At 39.4% G+C, this 21,161-nt stretch overlaps 1 protein-coding gene across 3 annotated transcripts in view; it reads left to right on the forward strand.

The window, feature by feature from the left end:
* The window catches only part of ttc33 (tetratricopeptide repeat domain 33), a 24,177-nt gene extending 4,367 nt beyond the window's left edge, over nt 1-19,810 (forward strand). For all 3 annotated transcript variants that reach the window (XM_008423625.2, XM_008423627.2, XM_008423626.1), the window contains exons 2-5: nt 444-674; nt 4,564-4,645; nt 11,781-11,912; nt 14,946-19,810. In XM_008423625.2, the coding sequence (XP_008421847.2) occupies nt 445-674; nt 4,564-4,645; nt 11,781-11,912; nt 14,946-15,320 (819 nt within the window). In that variant the 5' untranslated portion in view covers nt 444 and the 3' untranslated portion in view covers nt 15,321-19,810. The remainder of the gene's footprint in view (nt 1-443; nt 675-4,563; nt 4,646-11,780; nt 11,913-14,945) is intronic.
* Nucleotides 19,811-21,161: the final 1,351 nt, after the last annotated feature.

Consider the following 21,161-nt stretch of genomic DNA (forward strand, 5'->3'; position numbering starts at 1 on the left):
TATTATTATTATTATTATTATCATTATTATTATTATCATTATTATTATTATTATTATTATTATTATTATTATTATTATTATTATTATTAACGCGGCTGGTACAGGAAATAGCGCCACTAGCGCCCCCTTCACTTCCGGATTGCAATGGTCCCATTTCCATATAAGGTAAGAGGCTGACAGTGGTCYGTCCCCGCCCCTTTCTGCATGCTGCAGCGAGGTGTACTTGGAACTATAACATAGCAGCTAGGCTATCAATGCTAACGCTAGCTAAAAGCTTTTTTATATTAGTCCTCACGACATGTTTCACATTGTAATTAAATAAACCAGTATTTACCACTTGAAAACAGTTGAAACACGTTATTCATATCAGCCACCTTGTTGATGGTAACATCAACTTATTAGCTTCTTTACTAGCATTTCAGAATAAAAGCCTTGTCTTTCAGGATGGCCTCATTTGGCTGGAAGAGGAAGATCGGCGAGAAGGTGTCAAAGTCTGTGGTCCAGCAGTTTGAGACTGAAGACGAGCGAACTGAAGGTGATGGTGAGGCGGGTCAGGATGAAGAGGTGGACTGGCTGCACGCCATCAAGCGGAAGAGGGAGATCCTGCTGGAGGACTGTGCCGCAAAGAGCAAGAGGCTGAAGGAGGAGGGGACCCTGTTGGCTGAGGAGGGCAGGTGAGAGCACCTGATGCATTCGCACCCTATCATTGTGGCACCTTACTGACTGCTTTAAAAGCGCCACACAGATAGAAATGTTGATGCAAATCACATGGTGAAATATTGCAATCCTTTAAATGTGTTTTTAAAAAGGTTATGCGTGCACATTTCTGATTGATTGTGTGAGGATGGCCTGAAATACAACCGTAGCAGCCCTCCGTTAAAGTAAAATGAATCAAGAAACATATTTTTAGTTGCATACGTTTTGCTTACCGCCACCAAACAAAAAAAGACAAATTATTAAATGAAAATCTAAATTTGGGCAGAACGGTGTGCTGTTGCCAATTGTCCACGAGGGGGCAGTATTGTACACAGCTAATATGGCTCTTAGTTTACTAACCATAAACTTTAAAAGCAAAGGACATTAAACAGCACGCTGATCAGGCCTGGGGGAGATTTAAAAACCTTTCTGTGAAACTTGGTTCTACCACCTGGTGTCATTATAATATTTGTGTTGCAACAATAATGGGGTTTCTTGGAAAACTGATGGCATTTAAACAAAAATATTAATATTTAATTTTTAATTTATGGCAATAGTTATTCACTTGGTATCTTTGCATTACTTTGGAGGCCCAAGTTCAGAGGCATCTTGATCTTTGTTGTGCCTCTATCATATTATACCCATTGGCCTTTTTCAGTCAAAAAGAACAGTTGCTTTGTACAAACCCTGTTAGTGCAGAGGACGTGATGTTGTGGCCTTCAGTTGCTGCCTGTAATCACGTTTGCCCAGAGAAAGTGGATTTTGCTTGGAAATGATGCTTGGTGCTGCCTAATGGCTGCTTAGAGATTTGAGGTTGTGTCTGTTCGGGGATGTTGGTGACGGTGCATTTTCGTCTCCAGCAACATTGACCTCAGACGGGAGTTTCTTATTACAGAGGTTTGAATGTTTCTGATGTAATCAGGGAGCTCCTTGGGCCTTGCGTCTGGTCTGAGCCTCTGGGAATCTTTCTGTAGATATTTTCATGTGCTTTTACTACCAGTGAATAGTTAATATTTAACTGGATTTGATGTGGGTGTCTTACACCGGCCGTTACTTTTTATTTGTTGAGTGCACCATAACTTACACCCAGAGTGTCAGCTGCTGCACCCTGCTGTGAAAAAGAAACATATTTACAGCCTAATATCCTGCTATTAATGCTTTACGTCAGTTTTTTTTTTTATTATTATTATCATCATTGGACTTTCTCACAGTTTGCCAAAAATCTTTGGCTTTCATCCTGTGATATTTTTATTTGGTATTTCTGACGTCATCCTCAGGTTTTTTGAGTTATATGTTTACTTGTTTTCTGACTTCATCATCATCATCATCAGTAAAAACACAAGACATTCATTGTGGCATAGTATTATAAAGATGTTTTTAAAAGAGTTGTATAAGGCCATTCCTGTTACTTAACAAAAAACACTCAGCAGGGTTGTTGTCTGGGGCAATGAAGGCCACCACTCATCAAAACAAGGTTCGTCAGATAAACATTTTTACATTTGATAGGTGTTATAAAATAAGGATGAGGTGTGGTTGGTTAATCTACACAGCAACTCAAATACGGACCAGTCACCTTGTCTGTAACAGTTTGAGCCTTGCTAGCTGATACTGATGGGTGAGTCAATACCTGCAATACCTGCATATGTTATAATTCTGTATTTTAGTGATTCTGTCTTATTTTAACATTTAATGAATTCAGAAATTAATTTGATCTTTTCAGTATTATATTTGAATGTATTGATTCATTAATATTTATTATACCAACATGTTTTTTTCTGAGTCGGTGATGCCATCGGAGGCCTTCCAGCCTCAAAAACCCGCAGCACATCCCTGAAGATAAATAATCAGATGCGATTTAAAAGCGCGTTGGCAACACTTTTATATATTGAGCAACTAAAGTCGGAAGCAGAGGAATGTTTAAAACATGTTATTGCTGTCAAAGATGTCGTGGCCGTTACTCCCCACGGGGTGTTTTACAAGCGCATATGATTTCCGGTAAGCTTCATAGCGGGGCTTCCTTTGTGATGGAGCTAAAATCAAATCAAATCGTTTAAAACTTCAACGTAGTCCATGCTTCCAGCAGGCAATTGTTTCTCAATCGCCGAGGGTCCAGACGCTTTTACCAAGCTAAGTGGAAGCAAGTATATTACAGATATTATTTATTTATTTTCTTTTTATTCTTTTGAGTGAACCTGCCTCATTTGTTAACAGAAGCAAGCTTTTTAAACGTAAATAATTTTATTTGTACATAACATTTTTTACCTTAACTGTATGTGTTTTATACATTTTGAAGCAATTATTTATTTTTGTAAACACATTTAATGAATTCTAATTTATTAATAAACTTTTTTTTTGTACTCCTTGGCAACTCATAGCTTGCTAATTACAGGCTCAAAATAGCCTTATCTGAAAAGGAGTGATGTCGCCTCCCTCATTCAACTCAATGGGGAAGTTGTGTCCAAATGTCCGACTGGTTTTTGCTTCTATACAAAAGCCAAATTTGGCGATATTCAAGTTGTGAAAGAAACTTTTTAAACTCCTCCAAAACTTTGACACTAGTAACCCTCGTACGACTCATCATGTGAGAGGAGAGCTTCTCTTTTTTTTTTTTTTTTTTGAATTGTTGTGAGTTGAATTGTCACAACTTCCTATTTCTCTACGGTTTTCTGTATTTAGATGAGCTGCAAAGCTCCTGTCTTTTTTTCCCTCAAACTTTTGTTTACATCTGTTAACGAAATGAGAATTAGTGCCTCCTTTCTGAAATCTACTTTTGACTGATAAAAATATCAAATTCATTATGAAAAGCTTTTTTTTTTTTGTTCCTTGCCTCATGTGCTACATTGCTTAATTTCCTCCTTTCCTTCATGCAACGAAGGTTTCTGCACTCCCTCCATTTCTAGTTCCTCACTCAGCTCTCTTCCCAATAAATCCATTCGAATGATTTATGAAGATATTGTTTCACCTGATCAATGTTAATTGCCTCAATGTGTGGTCTTAATTGCTTTCAGATTTTTCGGGCCATCCGTCTCGTTTTAAGCGGTGAAAGCTGCTGACACGACAACGTGAAGGCCAAACTAATGACTCCCCCTCAGTCTTTGTTTCCAAACGGGGGAAACAAAGACTGAAGTCAATATTGACCCCGAAGTGACGCTTTTCACAGATTGGACATGTCGATTCGGTGCGGTCGAAAAGCAAACCTGTGCTGTGAAAACGAACGTATGCAAAACGGCTGAAACCCGTGGCGACAGCCGCTTGGATCGGGACTTGTCAATGTGTCTTATAGCCAAATTTATGAAAATCCCGTTTACGTTTTAGTGGTTTTTCTCAAGCGGTCGTCAACCCTGCTGCCTCGCAGACTCTGATTTGCAGCCTGTTTTAAACTGCAGAAACCTGTCTGTTTGTTTAAGCCTTTTCAGCCTTTTGTTACCTCTGCCACTCTGTCAGGCCGATGGACAGGTGTTGCACAACGCAGATTGTTCTGGGAAACGTTTGACCTATTAAAAAAAAGAGTAAAGAAAAAAAAAATCTACTTATGGTTCATTTAAGCAATGAGCTCTTGGAAATCCTTACTTAACTGAAACCAAGACTCAGAAAATAGTAAAAAAAAAAATCTGTGGGGGAAGAGGATCAAATTAAATTGAAGCATGACTCAGATGTGTTTCACAAATGTCTGTTTGCAGAAATGATCAGGGCAAATCTCCTCATTATGTCCACAAAGCAAACTGAGTTTTAGTTGCATAACGTATATAAAATCTTTGAGCTGAGACAGTAAAACAAAGCCGTGCTGATTCAGTTTCAAGCGTCTTATTAGTGTAGGACAGTCATGGTTGTAATCATAGAGATGAGTGTGTGTGTTGTTTTTTTTAGGCACTGGGAGGCCATAAAGAAGTGGGATGAGGCTATTCAGCTGACTCCAGACAGCTCTCCGCTGTACGAAATGAAGTCTCAGGTACATATTTACCAACTTACTGGTTTCTCAGTGATTTCCCTGCTGCTGCATTCGTGAGGGTTTTGTCACGTCCCATTGATAAGCTTTTATGCACTTAAACTAGTGTATATGTCAGAACTAAACAATGAAGAGTATAATTGGGAAGTGAAAGCTAAATTATTCTTTTTCTTTTTTACAATTGAAAGCCTGAAAATGTGGTTTGCATTTGTATCCAGCTGCCCTGAGTCAATACTGCTTTGAACCAACTTTATCTGTGGCTAAAGCTGCAGGTCTCTGCACATCAAACTCTTGAATGTGCTTCAGTCTAAACCGTTCCACTGCATCTCTGGCTGCATGTTTAGGTTTAGGGCTTCCTGTTGGAAGGAGAACCGTCAACCCCCTGTAAAGTCTTGTGCATTTTCTAGCCAGAATGTTTTTAGCTGCACCTGTTTCCTTATTAACTGTGACCAGCTTCTTTATTCCTGCTGAGGAAAAGCGTCCCCACATCATAATGCTGCCACCGCCATCTTTAGCCATTCATAGTGTTTTGAAAGTAGATCAGAATTACAAGGTGTTTTTAAAAAAAAAAAAAAAAAAAAAGCAGTGTTAGCAATTCACTTTTTAATGCAGTTCATAAAAATGTCCACAACAGAATGACAATAATAGTGCAGGAATACATTTTGGTATTCCTGCACTATTAGTTTTATTATTAGATCACAAACTGGGAGGAATTCAGGAAAATAAGTTAATTCTTTGTTTTTTTTTCTCCTTTTTTTAAAACCTAGAAATAACAATAAAACTATGGTTCTTTAGCCTTTAAGCAAATACCGTTTTAAAATTGGTATTTCTATACCGTGTTTTTAAAGGGTAGTGTTGCTTTTGTGGCTCTAAAAGGTTGCTATCTTATTTTTTATTTTTTTACAAGTAAAAATCTGAAAACGGGGGCATCCAACTTAATCTGATACCCCTAAATAAAATGCAGTCTGACAAACTGCCTTCCATGGCCATCCATCTTAGTCAGAGGTCAGTTTCTTCCACTTCACAATTATCACTAAATGTTGGTCTTTCGCATAGAATCCAAAGATAAAATGTTGAATCTTTTCGTCGTTATTCGACATGTAAAGAGTCGAGTGGCATGACTGTTCTTGCAAGCCACAGTAAGAGCCACATTTTCTCTCATCATTTGTGAACTATCACCTCTAATCGTCACCAAGCCAGTAGTGAAAACGCTTCTAGAAACTTGTCCATTTTCTGTCATCAGCTGGAGATTGAACCTGATTCTGACACCACTCTGCCAGACCAATCTATACTGAATCCGTTTCCATGTCTTTGCTTCTTTTTCTTCTTCTCCTTCTTCTTCTTCTCTGTCTGTTTTCTGTCTGTGTGTGTTTGTACTTTAGCGTCTATGATTTAATGTCTGGTTTTAATCTTTCGTTCATGTTCAGGAAAAAAAGACAATCATTTCTGAACTCAACAGAACAGTGTTGAAGTTGGAGGATGCAGTCGGGCAAAATGGGCCTCTTCCCGTTATTTATCCATTTACTATAACTAACACAATATAGGCTAACACAATAAACCCTCTCCTTGTAACCATAGTCATTCTCATCACGTTGAGTATTCCATGCCTAATATAATATTATCCATTACAGGAAATTTGAGAAGGAAATCATTAGTGGACCAGGCCTGGAGAAACTCTACCCCAAACAGTTTTTGTGGTGTTGTTTTTTTTCTCAAGCCATGACGAGTTTACACGCACGCACACGCACACACACGCACACACACGCACACACACCGACCTCAGGTTACTTTGATTGTTTCAGTGTTTCTATGTGTATTGTGCGCAGCGCCAGTTAGTTATTCTACTACTTGATGCTTCTACATCCATAAAACGAAGATAAGCCGACATACCTCAGATCCGCACCGTTGCTCAGATGACGTGTTTGATGATGCTGACGCTCTTCTTATTCTTCTTCTTCTTCCTTTCAATGCTTTGTGTCTGTTTAATGTAATCATTATTGTGCCCAACACAACCGACTTCCTGCACTCTAAAGCTGCCATCATCTGTACAACTTTCACCTCCTTGTCTTATGTGTTTCCATCATACAGTGGAACCCGCCGCTACTTAGTAGCATGAAGTAATTTAGCATCGGAGATAATATAGTTTTGGTGAAATATAACTGGCCTCGTTTGTAGGGCAGCTTGTAGTCACTGGAGTTGACTTGTTGGTTGAGCTAGCTTGCTCCTTTTAAAGAAAATGATGTAGTTGGTGCAGTGGCCCTGTCAAGTATGATTGAGACGCTGTAGTGGGATGTTAAGAAGTCTCCATGAACTCTGTGAACTGAAGCGGCGTTGCAAAGAAGCCGGGGGGACGCAATCCCTCCGGGGTGACAGATACCGACAAGGCCTCACAAAATTTCAGCTCACTGCTGCTAAAGTTTATTTTACAAGCTGCTAAATTATAGGTTGCAGTTAGTTTTTCAAACACATCTTTTGCACTTTGGTTTCATCGTTGTCTCATAAATAACGGCTGTGTAAAATCCGTGTCACGGCCCTGTACACTCGAGAGTGAATTGCTTGGATCAGTGCTGTCAAGATATGTAAAACCTCTGGTTTGAAAGAGGGTGCTTTTTTTTTTTTTCCTCCTCAATCAAGAACTGTGGTTAATATATCACACACAGAAATCTAGCTGGTAAGCTCACACCAGAGTAGCGTTTAAGAGATTGAGGAGGGGGAACGAGTTCACTTCAACAATGATATGTGTGAGCGCGGGTCAGGGGAGATGTAAGTTAACTCCAGGAAGAAATTTAAAGCCCATGACGGTGTTGCTGCTTTGTACACTGCTCCTTATGTTCCTATGGTTAATTGAAAACCTTATAGGCTCTAGGTATGGTGCCATTTGCTTTATATTAGTGGTTTTCAATGTGGGCGGTACCGGCCCCCAGGGGTCATTCAGAGGACGGCAGGGGGAGCTGGCAGCAATTTTTACAAAAGGGAGGCGCTGGGATGCCTTTGGGGGGCGTTTGGTCGAAGGTAAACTTTACACCTTATATGCAGGGGCGGATCTAGAAAAATATTTATGGGATGGCAAGAGGGGGGCAGGGATTTTTTTCAGGGGTGGCAGCATATGCCAGTGTGTGTGTGTATATATATATATATATATATATATATAAAAAACGTCTCATTCTCACATTTAGCTTACACAGACCTAACATTGGACTTAATTTACTTGTTGCAAAATGTTTTTACTTGCATTGTTCCAAAATGAGCTTCATGTAGCACTGAGAATTAAATATAGTTTCTTAATATAGTATAGTTAATTATTTTTATGTCTTTCATACTCCTGCTAATTGATGTGTATTACTGGACTGGACAGCGCCTATTAGTCGCTATGTGATTCATTGAGTTATGTCCAGAAAACCATTTTTTCCCAATGCAGGACAAGGAGAAATCTGTCACAAAAATATTAGTAGCGCCATCATTTGTCATCAGATATATCCATTAAATACAACTTAAAATAAAGAGGAGAAAACTGATGTTTGATCAGTTCTCTGTAATACAAATCTATAAACAATTTTGTTTCTGTTAGTTCTGTCAAGATGCAAGAAGGATCAAATTTCTCTTATATTGGTCAATCGTTTTATTTTAAATATGCTGTAGAAGTCGTAGTTTGATGATTAGTTCAGTTTTTGTTGCTTGTTTAACTTTTAGGAATTGCAGGTGCCGCAGACAGTGCGCCACAATAAAGGTACAATAAAGCTGATAAACAGGTGAAGACCCAAACACCACTTAGAAGCGAGAAAATTCTGGCTTTTCTCGCTGTGTGTGTCAACTTTATGTGGACCCGTTGCCACGGCAACCGACAGACAACTGCTCAATGAGCAGATGGAGCAGAGATTACCGATCAGGGGAATCAACACCAAAAAAACAAACATTTCCCACACAAAAAAAGTAGCAAAAACACTAAAACATAACATTCAGTCTGTTACATTATGCTGTCAGGCTTGATGTCTACATTGTGATTATTAATAAGTTTTCGCCTGAACACAGCGGTGGTTGATTAGCTGATTTAAACAGCTGCTCTACTGATGACTTGGTGGGCGGGTTGACCTGTTTTAGTGCTAATTGAACCAAAACACACCGAACTGCGCAGCACATGTTAAGGTTATCAAAGTCAATAGCAGGCTAGCAACAGTTAGGCTAGCATACCTGACCCACTGCTCACTTGTTCAATGTTTTCTTTAAATTAAAATGTTTTCATCACCTGTTAAATCTGAAGCACTTGTTATCTAATTCATAGGGTTGAATTAACCGCTGAATATTGCGTCTATTTTCAGATTCTTTGCGTGACTGTGGTATTTCCTGACCACCCATAATGTTGACTCAATGGACAGCAATGGCGCATGTGTGGAGCACGATAAGTCACGTAATGTCCAGTCCAGTCATTTATATCCATCCATATCAATGCTGCTGCCTCGCGCTCTGTCCTTCTCTCGCACTTCCCGCTACTCAGCAGTAGGTGTCAGGTTACATTGTGTTGCATTCAATGTTGTCGGAAAAARAGAKWTKTGTGCSCTTAMTGTCCKWTTTCCCATARCTATTTATTGAATTCATAGTCGCCAGCTGGGGTGGCAACAGAGGTGGCAAGGCTCTCATTTGGGGTGGCAACTGCCACCCCAAATGAGAGCCTTGGGGTGGCAAGGCTCTGAACTTATGCGGTGAACTTCACCGCATAAGTTCAGTATTATACCGGCTGATGACGTTGCTGTGATTCACTTTGTCTGGTATTTTTGTACATATGTTTTGGCAGTTCTGTGATCATGTTAAGCAGCAACTTGTATTAAAAAGTGTTTTATTTCCATTTGAAGGCTGCACACTTCCATGGAAGGACAACAGAAAATCACTCTTATAAACATGTATTTACTAAAATCACGATACCCTCACTGTGTATCCCTCTGAAAAATTAACCCATTTAACTAAAGAAATCCCTCCATGGGTGATACCACAATAGAGAGCATTCGTTTTTTAGCGTTAACACGGTGCTGTAAGTAGTTCGGTATGAAACGGGTGTGAAAGAACAACACAGCACTTTTAAATTTCAATAATAAGAATACCGAAATTGTTTCCGTTGTTTTAAAAGGTTTGTGTCAGTCTGCCTTTTCCCCATCGATACGTTTCCCGAACGCTGCGCACCTTAGGGGGTTTAAAAAAAAAAAAAAAAAAAGACGTGCACATTGCGAAAAACTCTGAAACATGGGAAGCGGGACATAAAACGGAGCAACAAACTAGATGTGAATTATGGCATAAAAACAGAATCAGTGAAAAATCAACACATGATGTGAAACACTTAATAACGAAACTGAATATTTATCCCTTCCTATTGTGGCAGGAGGAGAAAATTCACCTGACTGACACCTAAAATTTTAAATCACATATTGATTTATGCTATATTTTATCGCAGATTGTAAAATGGAGCATGCTTTTAAAATACTTATGAATAAATTTCTCAGGAAAGAAAAAACAAACAAAGTTTATTTATTAGATGTTAACATCCAAAATGCTTAGCACAGACAAATGTGTGGATGTGCCATAACTTTCTCCAGCTGAACAGAAACTAAATTTAAGTTATTATTTTTGGACCTGACGAGAAGCGGTCTAGAGTCGATGCTTCAGTTATTACAGCTGGAAACCAGTGATCAGAAATCTGAGTGTGGTGATGGACACTGACCTGAACCTTCAGAGGCACATAAAGACAGTTACAAAGTCGGCCTTCTATCACCTGAAGAACATTTTCAGGATTAGAGAACTGATGTGGCATTAGTTGCATTGATTATTGCAACAGTGTCTTCACAGGTCTACCTAAAAAAAAATTAATCCTCCAGCTGCAGCTGATCCAGAACGCAGCTGCTGTCGTTCTGACTAAAACCAGGAAGTTGGAGAACATCACACTGGTTCTAAAGTCCCTACACTGGCCCCCTGAAGCTCAGAGAATAGACTTCAAAATACAGTTGTTAGTTTATAAACCACTGAACAGTTTAGCACCACAATACATTAAATATCTGTTGTTGTCGTATCAACCTTCCAGACCCCTCAGATCTTCTGTTTCTGGTTCTGCTCTGCATCCCCAGAAGCATAACCAAAGGAAGAGAAGCAGCATTAGGTTTCTATGCACCACAAATCTGGAACAAACTTCCAGAAAACTGTAAAACAGCTGAAGCACTTAGTGACTTTAAATCAATGTTAAAAACCCATCTGTTTAGAATTGCTACGACCAACATTTTGATGCGTAATGACGGAAAAATGTAATGTTTTGATTGTTGATTTTTATGTCTTTATGATGTAAAACCCTTTGAACTGCCATGATACTGAAATGTGCTGTACAAATAAAAAAGTACTGTTTACTTTATTAAATGTAGCAGTTTGAAGGGATGCATATGATGCTTCAATGTTTGCTGGTCAATTGATTGTAAATCTCTGCAGTCAGTAAACGCCCCATACTCAGTGCCACTAAGTCGGCCCGACAACAACACTCTTTTGTGTAGATGACGTTGCTGAGTCAGCTATTTTCAGTATCAGTTAAGCGTTCAGATTTTCCCTCAGAGGAAGAGCACAGTGAAAGGAAAACAGTTTTCTACGACAGACATCTCTGCGCATCTCAGGCTGTGAGAGCGAGAGAAAGCAGTGCTTCTCAGCAGAGAGGCTGATTTTTATTACTTTTCTTTTTACTACAGAGTTACTTTGTTTTCTCCTTTAGAGCTTTCAACTTCTGGCTGTAATAAAACATGCTAGATTTGGAAATATTGGCAGCCTGTGGAAAACCTCGCCGCCAGCCTTCGTAAACGCTTGCCATGCTAAAATAAGACCTGAAAAACAATCTCAAATGCCATCTCACGCCTAATCGTTTTCGCTTGTCTTGTGATTTTCACGCTGTTTGTAATATAAACAATCAATGATCCTTTCAAAGGTTAAGACGTAAAAATGTTTCAGCATTTAATCGACACCTCAAAGTAAAATCTCCTGCAACTAGACGCCATCAGAGTTTTGGTGTCTTGTCCTACGTGTGGATCAGTATTTTCTCGATGACATTGCATCTTACAGAAATGTGAATGCAGTCTTTTTTTTTCTTCTTTTTTTTTTTCCATGCGTGTTTCCTCTGCAGGTGCTGACCATCCTGCATGAAGTGTTTCCTGCTGTGAAGGCTGCAGAGATGGCCGTGAAGCTCAGGCCGCTGTGGTGGGAGGGCTGGCAGACTCTGGGCCGGGCACAGCTCAACCTGGGAGAGGTGGACCTGGTGAGTAACGATGGTCCCTTCAGAGGGTGAACGGTTTGGTTTAAGAAAGTAACAACTGATGCACCTTTTTTAATCACTTCTGCCAAGTGAATATCTAGAAATGTTAAGATTTACAGTAGGAGCTATGTTTTAAATTGAGAAACATTAGCTAAAAAAACTTTTATTTGTTCAAACTTGATTTTTTTTTTTTTTTTTTATTAACTAGCTTCCAGGCTTCCAAGAAATTATGTTTTGTGATAAGGATCTTGGAAATTGTAAAGGAATACGACTTCATTCAGGCATGCAAGTTGTTTTATAAGTCGCAGCTTTCGGGGAAATTTCTTTGCCGCATTAAACAAAAGCATTTGTATTTCATAGCTTTAGGCCTTTTCCCTGTTGTAACACACCAGTACAGATCTGAATTACTCCCAACCAGTTCATGATCTGGGTTGAAATGTTCATTTGGTCCGCAGTTAACCTCTTATTTTGTTATCTTGAACTCATCAACGTCCGGTTTCTGAAAAGCTGCAGGTTTCCTCTGCGTTTGAAGCACTTCGGAAAAGTCTGGAATGTATTTTCCAAAGGTTTCACAAAGCTTGAAGAAGGAAAATATCCAGTTCAAGACTTCATTCCGTCCATTATTCTGTCCATTAAACCATCCACCTCAGTATTTGCCGATTCCATATTTGTGTATGTTTTGCCAATATCTGAAATTTGTGTTTATATTGAAAAAAGAACTTTGAGATCAAAACCGGTGTTGGATGGTACTCTGTAACACATTAAATACCTCTATTTCCTAGTTTGTTTGTTTTTTGTAAGCTTTCATCCTCTGATCTGATGCTCTTCATATGAAGCGCACCCAGGTACCTGCGGCCGAGACGATTGACTAAATTGCCTCGGAACACGCCGTGACTTGCGTTTGTGAAACCTGTGGATCACAGCGACTTTATTGCCACCCTCCCAGCAGCCGAGCGGCCTCGGTTTAAGACAAAAAAAAAAAAATCCCCTTCAGGTTATTTTCGCTCATGCATGCCTTGGAGCAGGAGATCTGTCCGACAGCCAGGAAAACAATGGGAAGTGTTGAAAGTTACTTAGGCTCAAACAAAACTAAATATAGACACACCTCCTCGCATAATGAAGCCCTTTTGGTATGACAGAACAAATGTCTAATTTTAGAACAACTTGTTCTGTCGCGTTTTAGAACATTGGGTGTACCAACATGTTCAGGCTGCGCCTGTTTGGCAATTCAGATGATCTTGTTTTTTTCTTTTGTTTTTTTTTTTTTACTTTAATTGACTGTTCTGTTCTTGCTTTTACTTTCCAGTAAACTCAATTAAGGGTAAAGAAACTACGCAAAAAAAATAAAACAACATGTCAACAAAATGTTGGCACTCATGGTCTCTGAATATTCAGGATTAAATTTATTGACCTGTTTTTTTGTTGTTGTTTTTTTTCCAAAAAAATATTTTTAATTGCAACCTACAATTAAACCTAATCCTTCCCTCTGCTGTACTCTGGTGTGCTAACCTGCTAGATACGTTCCCCCTTAACAACAGTTACTATGGCAGTGTGAAAAATAATTTTTGCACATCAGTTTGAGTTATAACATCCACGTTCATACATTTGAAGAATTTATTCCTGCAAATTCTGCAGCTTTAATTTCTCTGTTCATTTCTGTTTCACATCGATTTGAGTTTCAGGAGTTTTACGCTGGTAAAATAAAAAGCTGTGAAGCCGAGTAAATCGGTGTGTTCCCCGATGTCGGACTTGATTCGATCCTTTGCTTTGACGAAGCTTTGTGGAGGGTGGGAGTGACTGTGAGGAGCTACTTCTACTTGACCACAGCAAACTTATTTAATTAAAGCTCTGTGTTTTAAATGGGGATCTCTAATAAGATGATTAGCAGCCCCAGTGTCATCTTGCATATGTATATTTAGTGCTTCATCTCATTCTGAGATGACACACGGAAACTCAAATATCCAATATGTTTCCAGCCATTGAAAGCATAATATCTAATCACTTGAGAAAACTCAAACTCAACTGTTTTTACTCATAATGAGATATTTAAAAATTAAAGAAAGTAAGAAAGTATTTTAAAGGCAGCTGTATTTGCTATATCCAGACATGAATGCTGTGAATTTTGTCTGTGAAAGAGCAAGACCTTTATCAGATAGCAGGAAACCTTGAACTGTTGTGTTTTATTATTTTGAGCCTTTAGCCTCTGTCTGTCATGAGACAAATTGGATTCAAAGATGTTTGCAGTGTTTTAGAAATCAAAGAGTAAAATGTAAGGTCCTAGATTCTCCTTGAGGCTTCTGAAATATCTGTAACATTTGATGCCGACTCCAGTTTAATATGTGAATGACGGATTGTCTTTACTGTTCTTTTAAGAATAGGAAAGTCTATCTGAAAAGAAAATACTGTGCTTATTAATGAACAGCTACACGTAAATATGTCAGATGGCTAATTTTCAGCTTTTGTCTTCTGTAAAATGATTAAAAATGCTAACATATATGTTCTTTTAATCTTCATTTTAAGTCCAAAAATGTATCCCAAAACTTTCCTTCAGCCTTCTCGGAGCTCAGTCAGAGCCTTAAGGAGCTAAACTCTGCTGAGTTTCACCTTATTTTCCAGCCCCTTTGCTTTTGGAGATGCTCGACAGGCCTCTGATATTTGTCAGAGTTGATTTGTAAGATCATCAGTCAACTTTATTGGCGTGTCGGATGAAATCGATTTGACCGTTTCGTGGGGATCAAATGGTCATTCGTCAAGGCAGGCGCCTGGTTGTGTGAACGACTAGAGACGCTTGTGATTTTGTTTCAACGCAGTCTTCCAGTCGCGACTCGGCAAAGAGATATTGATCTAGCTTCATAACAAACTACAGCTGTCAAGGGTAAGAAGGTTAGAATCGTAATCCCAGACATGCTGCATGTTTCTCTTATGTGAACACACATCTCAAAGACTTCCACCTCATTTCCTGAACGATTTCCCCTCGCATTTCACATTTTCCACTGCTTCCTCAAAACCTTCCTCCTATCGGCGCTCTCTCCTCAGGCTGTGAGGTCCTTCCAGATCGCCATCCACCTGTGTCCCTCCGAGCGCAGCCTGTGGCAGGACGACCTGAAATGGGCTTGGACCTTACAGAAGCAGCAGCTGGCCACCAAGGAGAAGATCAGACGGGAGGAGGAGACCAGAAAGCAGATCCTCAATGCCCCCGAGCTGGAGCAGGACTACGACTTCGAGTCCGATGAAGTGCTAGCAGCCTGCGTGGCGGTCGCTGACAGGCAGACGCAGTACGAGGAGCTGAGGAGGACCACGGTGGTGATAGACGCTGAGGGGAACGTACGAAACGTCGTGAGCGGGGAAGAGGGATCGCAGGGTACGGACACTCCAGCAAGCGAGCAGTTAGTTAAAGCGAGAGGACTCTGAACTGCTCTCACATTGAACTGATTATCCCGTGCAAAGCGTAAACGTAATATTAGACACAAAGATCACAGAAGACCTAGTTGTTGCAACTCTTTATATTTAACTATCCCACCTCTTTACCATCAATTATAGTTAAACGTGAACGTTAAGTTTTTATATCTGTTGTGACTCACAGGGCTGGAAACGAACGTGGAAAGATCAGCCTGGGGAGTCACGTGTCAGTCAGTGAAAGTCGGTTCAGTGTTCAGCTAGAGGCCACTGCTCCCATTCATGCAGAATGGATCCAGATGCTCAAGTATTCGGTGCCTTGGTAAAGTTTTCATACCCCTTAATGCGTCTCACAATTTGTCACATTACAACAACAGACCTGTTAATGTATTTGATATAGCGGACCAGGACAAAGCATCAGCGAAAGGAAATTTATCTGTTTTTCAATGTTTCCACGATTAAAAATGTGAAACGCGTGGCATGCATTTGCATTCAGCTCACCTTGTTGCCAATCTTTTAGGCTGTATGTCTACCAGATTTGAGCTTATGATCTTGTTTTTTTTTCAGGGTTTTAGATCCCTGGTAGAGAAACAGATGCTCCTTTGACAGATTACCCCACCTTTCTTGTGAATCTCTGCTGCTCCTCCAGAGTTACCAAAGGTCTCTTCTGCTTCTCTGTGATTATAGTTCTCCTTGCCCCGTTAGTTAATATAGGCAGCACATATCATGTTAGCTTAAACAGTAAAGCGTTCAAACCTTGAGATTTTTTATAATAAACCAACTTCACTTCTGTTATGAAGTGAAGTTGGTTCTGTTATGTTCCTTGGTTATTGTGATGTTTTGGGATCACTAGTGTTTGTCCTAGAACGGCTAGAATGTGTTTACTAGAGAAGGGTTAAAGCAAATGGTTGCACTAAAGTTCACATTCTTATCTGTGAAAGTAATTTTAAACCTCGTACTGTTTTCCTTCCACTCCCATATCACATAAAATTCCAGAAAAATACATTGAAGTTTCTGGTTTTAATGTGACAAAATGTGTAAAGATTCAGTGGGTATAATTACCTTCGCAAGGCACTGCAGTTATAAAAGACAACCAGTTTGTTTTATTTTGAAATTGGTTCTTATTGTGGTGTGTTTCGTTACTTAGACGTTTTTTATCTACTTTCACACACAGTAAAAGTTTATTTTTATTTTTTTTATTTTTTACTAATCTGAATGCAAACAGTAATAATTTTCTGTATGAAATTGTCAGCTTTTTGATGTGCTTCTAAATGGAAATGATTGTCATTGTGAGCACATGCTAGGCTGTTTCTTTCTATTTCAAGTGTCATCAAGTGAACAAATTAAGTTTTAACATTAAACCAATCCTTTAATATTTTAAGAGATTTTGTAGTTTTTCTTTCACAGCTTTGCACAGTTTCTATAAAATGTAATTTACCCTTTCATTGCTTTTCCCTATCAATCATAATAAAAAACACAGATTTCTACCAAATGACAACAGATACGCAACACAAATATGCGATTGAATACATAATCACTCCCTTCAAAGTGAATGACCTAATTCAACAGAGGCCCAGCTAATTGGTGCTAGCAATCGTAAGTCGGGGTGAAACTGAGCAATGAGAGAGCGACGGCTTTGGAGAACATTTATTTTCCAGCAAGACGGCGACCCACCCAAAAAATCCAGCTAAAACTACACAGAAGACAATAAGATGGACGATCTGGAGTGGCCAAATCAAAGCCCAGACCACAAACTGATAGAGAATGTTGTTGCAGAACTTGAAAAGGTTCTGCAACAACTTTTTTTTTTGTCGAGCAAAAAAATAAAAACACCAACAAATTTTGTTGATCTTGATTGATTCGCAAAAAACAACAAACGGTAAAACATCCAAGTACTTTCATCAAATCTGGATTTGGAAAACGCAGTAATGTGTAAACCTAATTAAATATGATGAATTGAGATTGGGAAACGAATTCATATTTTTTGACAAATAACACCCAAATACAGCACACACCCAAATAAAAAGAAAAAAAAGATGAATAACAACCTTCAAAGTTTTGCTCCACACTTTGGGTTCAGGTCATTTCAGAAGGGGGCTCAGAAAGGGGAAAAAAAAAAGTCAACAAAAAGCTCAATATTCACTGACACAATCTTGATCATATCTCAGTGAAGACATTCCTGCAGCGTGTGTGTCTGTTGACTTGCGCGGTTCAGTCAGACTAATCCAACACGCGTCCCACAGGGCCGAGGTCAACTGAAAGAAGACGCCACATGACAGATAGCAGGTTCGCTTTCTTCTCCGTGTTGTTTTTGCCGAGCACAGATGTTGAGGTCTGAGTCAGCCAGTCGAGCATTTAAAGGCATAGTGTGATGGATGATAGATATCCCTGTTGATTAACGGTAATAAACTCCTCTCCTGCTCCTCTTTGCGGTGATTCCACTCTTCCATCTGATAATGAGCATAAATAATTCAAGTCGTTTTCAGCGCTCGTCAGATGGGACTCGTTTTACTTTCCGCTTGTCTTTTGGGGGAGTTTAGGAGTGGCTCGGCTTTTTCAGACTTTTTCACGCAAATGAGAGGGAAGGCTTTCTGGACGGTTGACACCCGAGGATGTTTCATCAAACCGACAAGTCAGCTGATGAGCAGTTTGGCATTTCATGCAAAACGGATCAGCCTGTTGACTGTTTTGAAGCTTTTTGTCTCCCCTTTTCAGAGTGAAAAACAAGCACGTTAGATTTCAAATGATACTTTACAGGGTTTGTAGATGTGATGTTTTGCAATATACAACCTTGTTTTGTTTTTATGACATTAGAAAGTGAAGGAAGAAGTATTCAGACATTTGAGCTATTCGCAGGCGGCCATGACCCCTGACCCCCGTGAACGGCTGGGGGCCACTGTATGATGCATGTCAATTACAAGTCAACAAAAAACATTACATTTTGTCAAATCCCATCATCAAAATCATCAGGCGAATAAAGCAGTAAGTTCCGGTTATTGTGAATCAAATTTAAAGGATTTAAAGGAACTCAGAGTTTTGGCTGTTTTGCAGTTTTCTAGAAGTTTGTTCCAGATTGGTGGAGCATAAAAACGGAATGCTTTGTGGTTCTCCAATGTCTGTTCTCTGAGCTACAGGGAGGCAGTGTAAGTATTTTAGTAATGGGTTGATGTGTTCTATCTTCCTAGTTTCAGTGAGAACGTAAGTAGCAGCGTTCTGGATCAGCGGCAGCTGGAGGATTGATTTTTTTTGTTTTTTTTGGCAGACCTGTGAAGATACAGTTGCAGGAATCAATACACCTAAAGACAAACGCATTTGTGAGTTTCTCTACATTTTTCTGGGACATTAGTCCTTTAATCCTGCAAATGTTCTCCAGGTAATAAAAGGCCGTCTTTGTAATTGTCTTTATGTGTCACTAGATGCACAGATTTTGTTAGTTGAACCACAGAACTATCCTTTAATTTAGCTCCAGCTAACTCGGACTAGCTTCCCTCTCCCCACAGCATGATACTCCCATTACTGTGTCTCACAGTACCAATGGTGAGTTTATTGTAATTTAAAATGTTCCTCCACTTACAGTCTTTTGCATGTAGGTCAGAAATGATGTCATCCGACCCAAACGCATTCTTCCACAGATTAGCCGTGCCCACCTGTGTTTCTAATCTAGGCTCAGTCTATAACGGCTCCCATCTTCCCATTCTTCTTTGATGTGGATGACCTGAACCCGTGCTTTTGCTCGGATTGACAGAATTACTGCGAAACCACAACAAACAGGCAGAAATGGGATGTTTCTTTTACACTGGGACTGGATCCATAGCTGTTGTAGCAAATTCCCAATTATATAAAGAATAAATTATATTGTAAAAGGGAAAAAGAAAAGAAATCACCAAAAATATCTTTGTCGTAAAATTACTCCTAATTATGTTGTAGGTGCAGCTGTTATTTTAGGATCTTGTAGTGAGATAAGTGGCGCCAAGCTGCATGTAATAAGGATGTGTCATCTGTATTCGTGGTCTGCATATGTCTCCGTGTGCACATGCGTGTTCATGTGTGAGAAGAGTGGTGAGAATGTCCTAGCTGAAATGTGTGAGTGGATGTCTCAAGAGCGCTAAAATTATTTGAGCTAAAATTGTTTGAGCTACTTGTTAGTGAAGCTTCAGGATGCAGACAGTCTGTGGTGGAAGACGGTACAGACTTCCTACGTGGTCTGGAAAAATCTGGTGTTGAAGTCTCTTCCAGTTTGGAAAAATATTTGTCTTTCCAGACTTTGTTCCCCTGCTCCATTGTCAAGATGGTGTTTTCTTCATTTTCTTGCTTCCTTCCTCGTGTCCTTCTTGTACATATTATTCCTTGTCGCGCCTTTTTCTTCTGCCTTGTAACATCCCTTTCTCTCATACAATGTATCTATGCTTAATTTTGTCTTTCCTTTGATGTCTTGTAATCCAATTTCAATTGCCTTGTGTATGAACGGTGTTAAATAAACAAACTTGCTGTGTCTTGCTTTCTTACCTTTTTCCTTTCGTTGCCGTTCTTTGTGTCTTCCTTGTTCCCCATCAGTCTCCCATTTTCTCTACCATGAAGCCTGCCTTGTAGGAACCCTTGAGAGTAATAATTTAGAAAACACAGAGCAAAATAAAGAGAGAGAGATGCATTCAAAACCCAGATAGGCCAAACATCCAGCAATCCCTGCTGGGAAGGCAGAAGACCTGATGATGAGTCAAACGGAGTGAATCAGATTTAGAAAAGAGAACATGTAACATGTGGGTGTGAAAATGCGGAAGGTAAAATCTAAAAGAAGAGGTTTTAAAAGGCAACATGCTCTTAAAGAACCCCCACATGTGGAGAGTAAATGAACAAAGATGTTAAAAGCAGCTCAGAACACTTTGTGAATAATCAAATACAAGATTCCCCACTTAACATAAACCAAGATGTTAAAGATGAGGTGTTTTGTGAGTACATGACTGATTGTACCAGGGAAGTCTATATGAACAGAAGAAACCTGAGCTCTCAGATAACTTGTGGTTGTTTATTAGATTTTTTTTTTTTTTTTTAACAGGGCAGCTTCTTCACTGTCGTTATTAGGATGGAGCATGGGAGTACGAATTGAGACAGCAGCCATGCACACCTATAGCCATCTGCTTTGAACTGAAAATCAGTTACAGATCCTGTAAAACATGCTTATGATAAATAATAAATCTTTTTCTGGGAAATGTTTTTCAGTTTTCAGTGTTAGGTATGAATGGAGGTAAAATATATGTATGGAAAACCCATAAAACTCCCTGATAAAAGTTTTAGGATTACTGGAAACCCTATTTAAACCCATCTCTCTTTGTCCGATCCACCTCAGAATGCAGTTTGTGGTCCAAGTATTGCCGTTTGAACTCACGTCAGGGCGCCCAAGATTACGCAAAAGATATGATACAGTGAAGCAAGCTTATTTAAATACAGACACAAAGTATTGAGAGGCCAGCAGAAGATCCAGACCAAGAAATTTATTCTGTTGAAGTACCCATCTGCATCTGCTAAAAGTCCCATCCACAATGCTTTTCTTTTCTTTTTTTTAACTCATTCTCTAAATGTCAGCTGTTTTTAGAGCTTTAAATGTCTAAACCAGCTTTTTTTTCTTAAGTGTATGACTAACCAGGTCTGATGAGGTGAGAAAACAATGCAAGTTTCCAAGAGGGATCGTTTTTTCATCTGCTGAAATCTTCCTTTGGCTACTTGTCAATCACAGCTTCCTGTCTGTGGAGAGACTTTACAGCCTGGACAGATCTTTCAGTCTGAGGTCGCAGCTTCCAATAAAGAGCGCTCATCCTCAGCGGGGACATTTAACCTCTCCCTGAAGGCTCTGGACGGACG

This window comes from Poecilia reticulata, linkage group LG12 (assembly GCF_000633615.1).
Source record: "Poecilia reticulata strain Guanapo linkage group LG12, Guppy_female_1.0+MT, whole genome shotgun sequence".
In the NCBI taxonomy this organism is placed as follows: domain Eukaryota; kingdom Metazoa; phylum Chordata; class Actinopteri; order Cyprinodontiformes; family Poeciliidae; genus Poecilia; species Poecilia reticulata.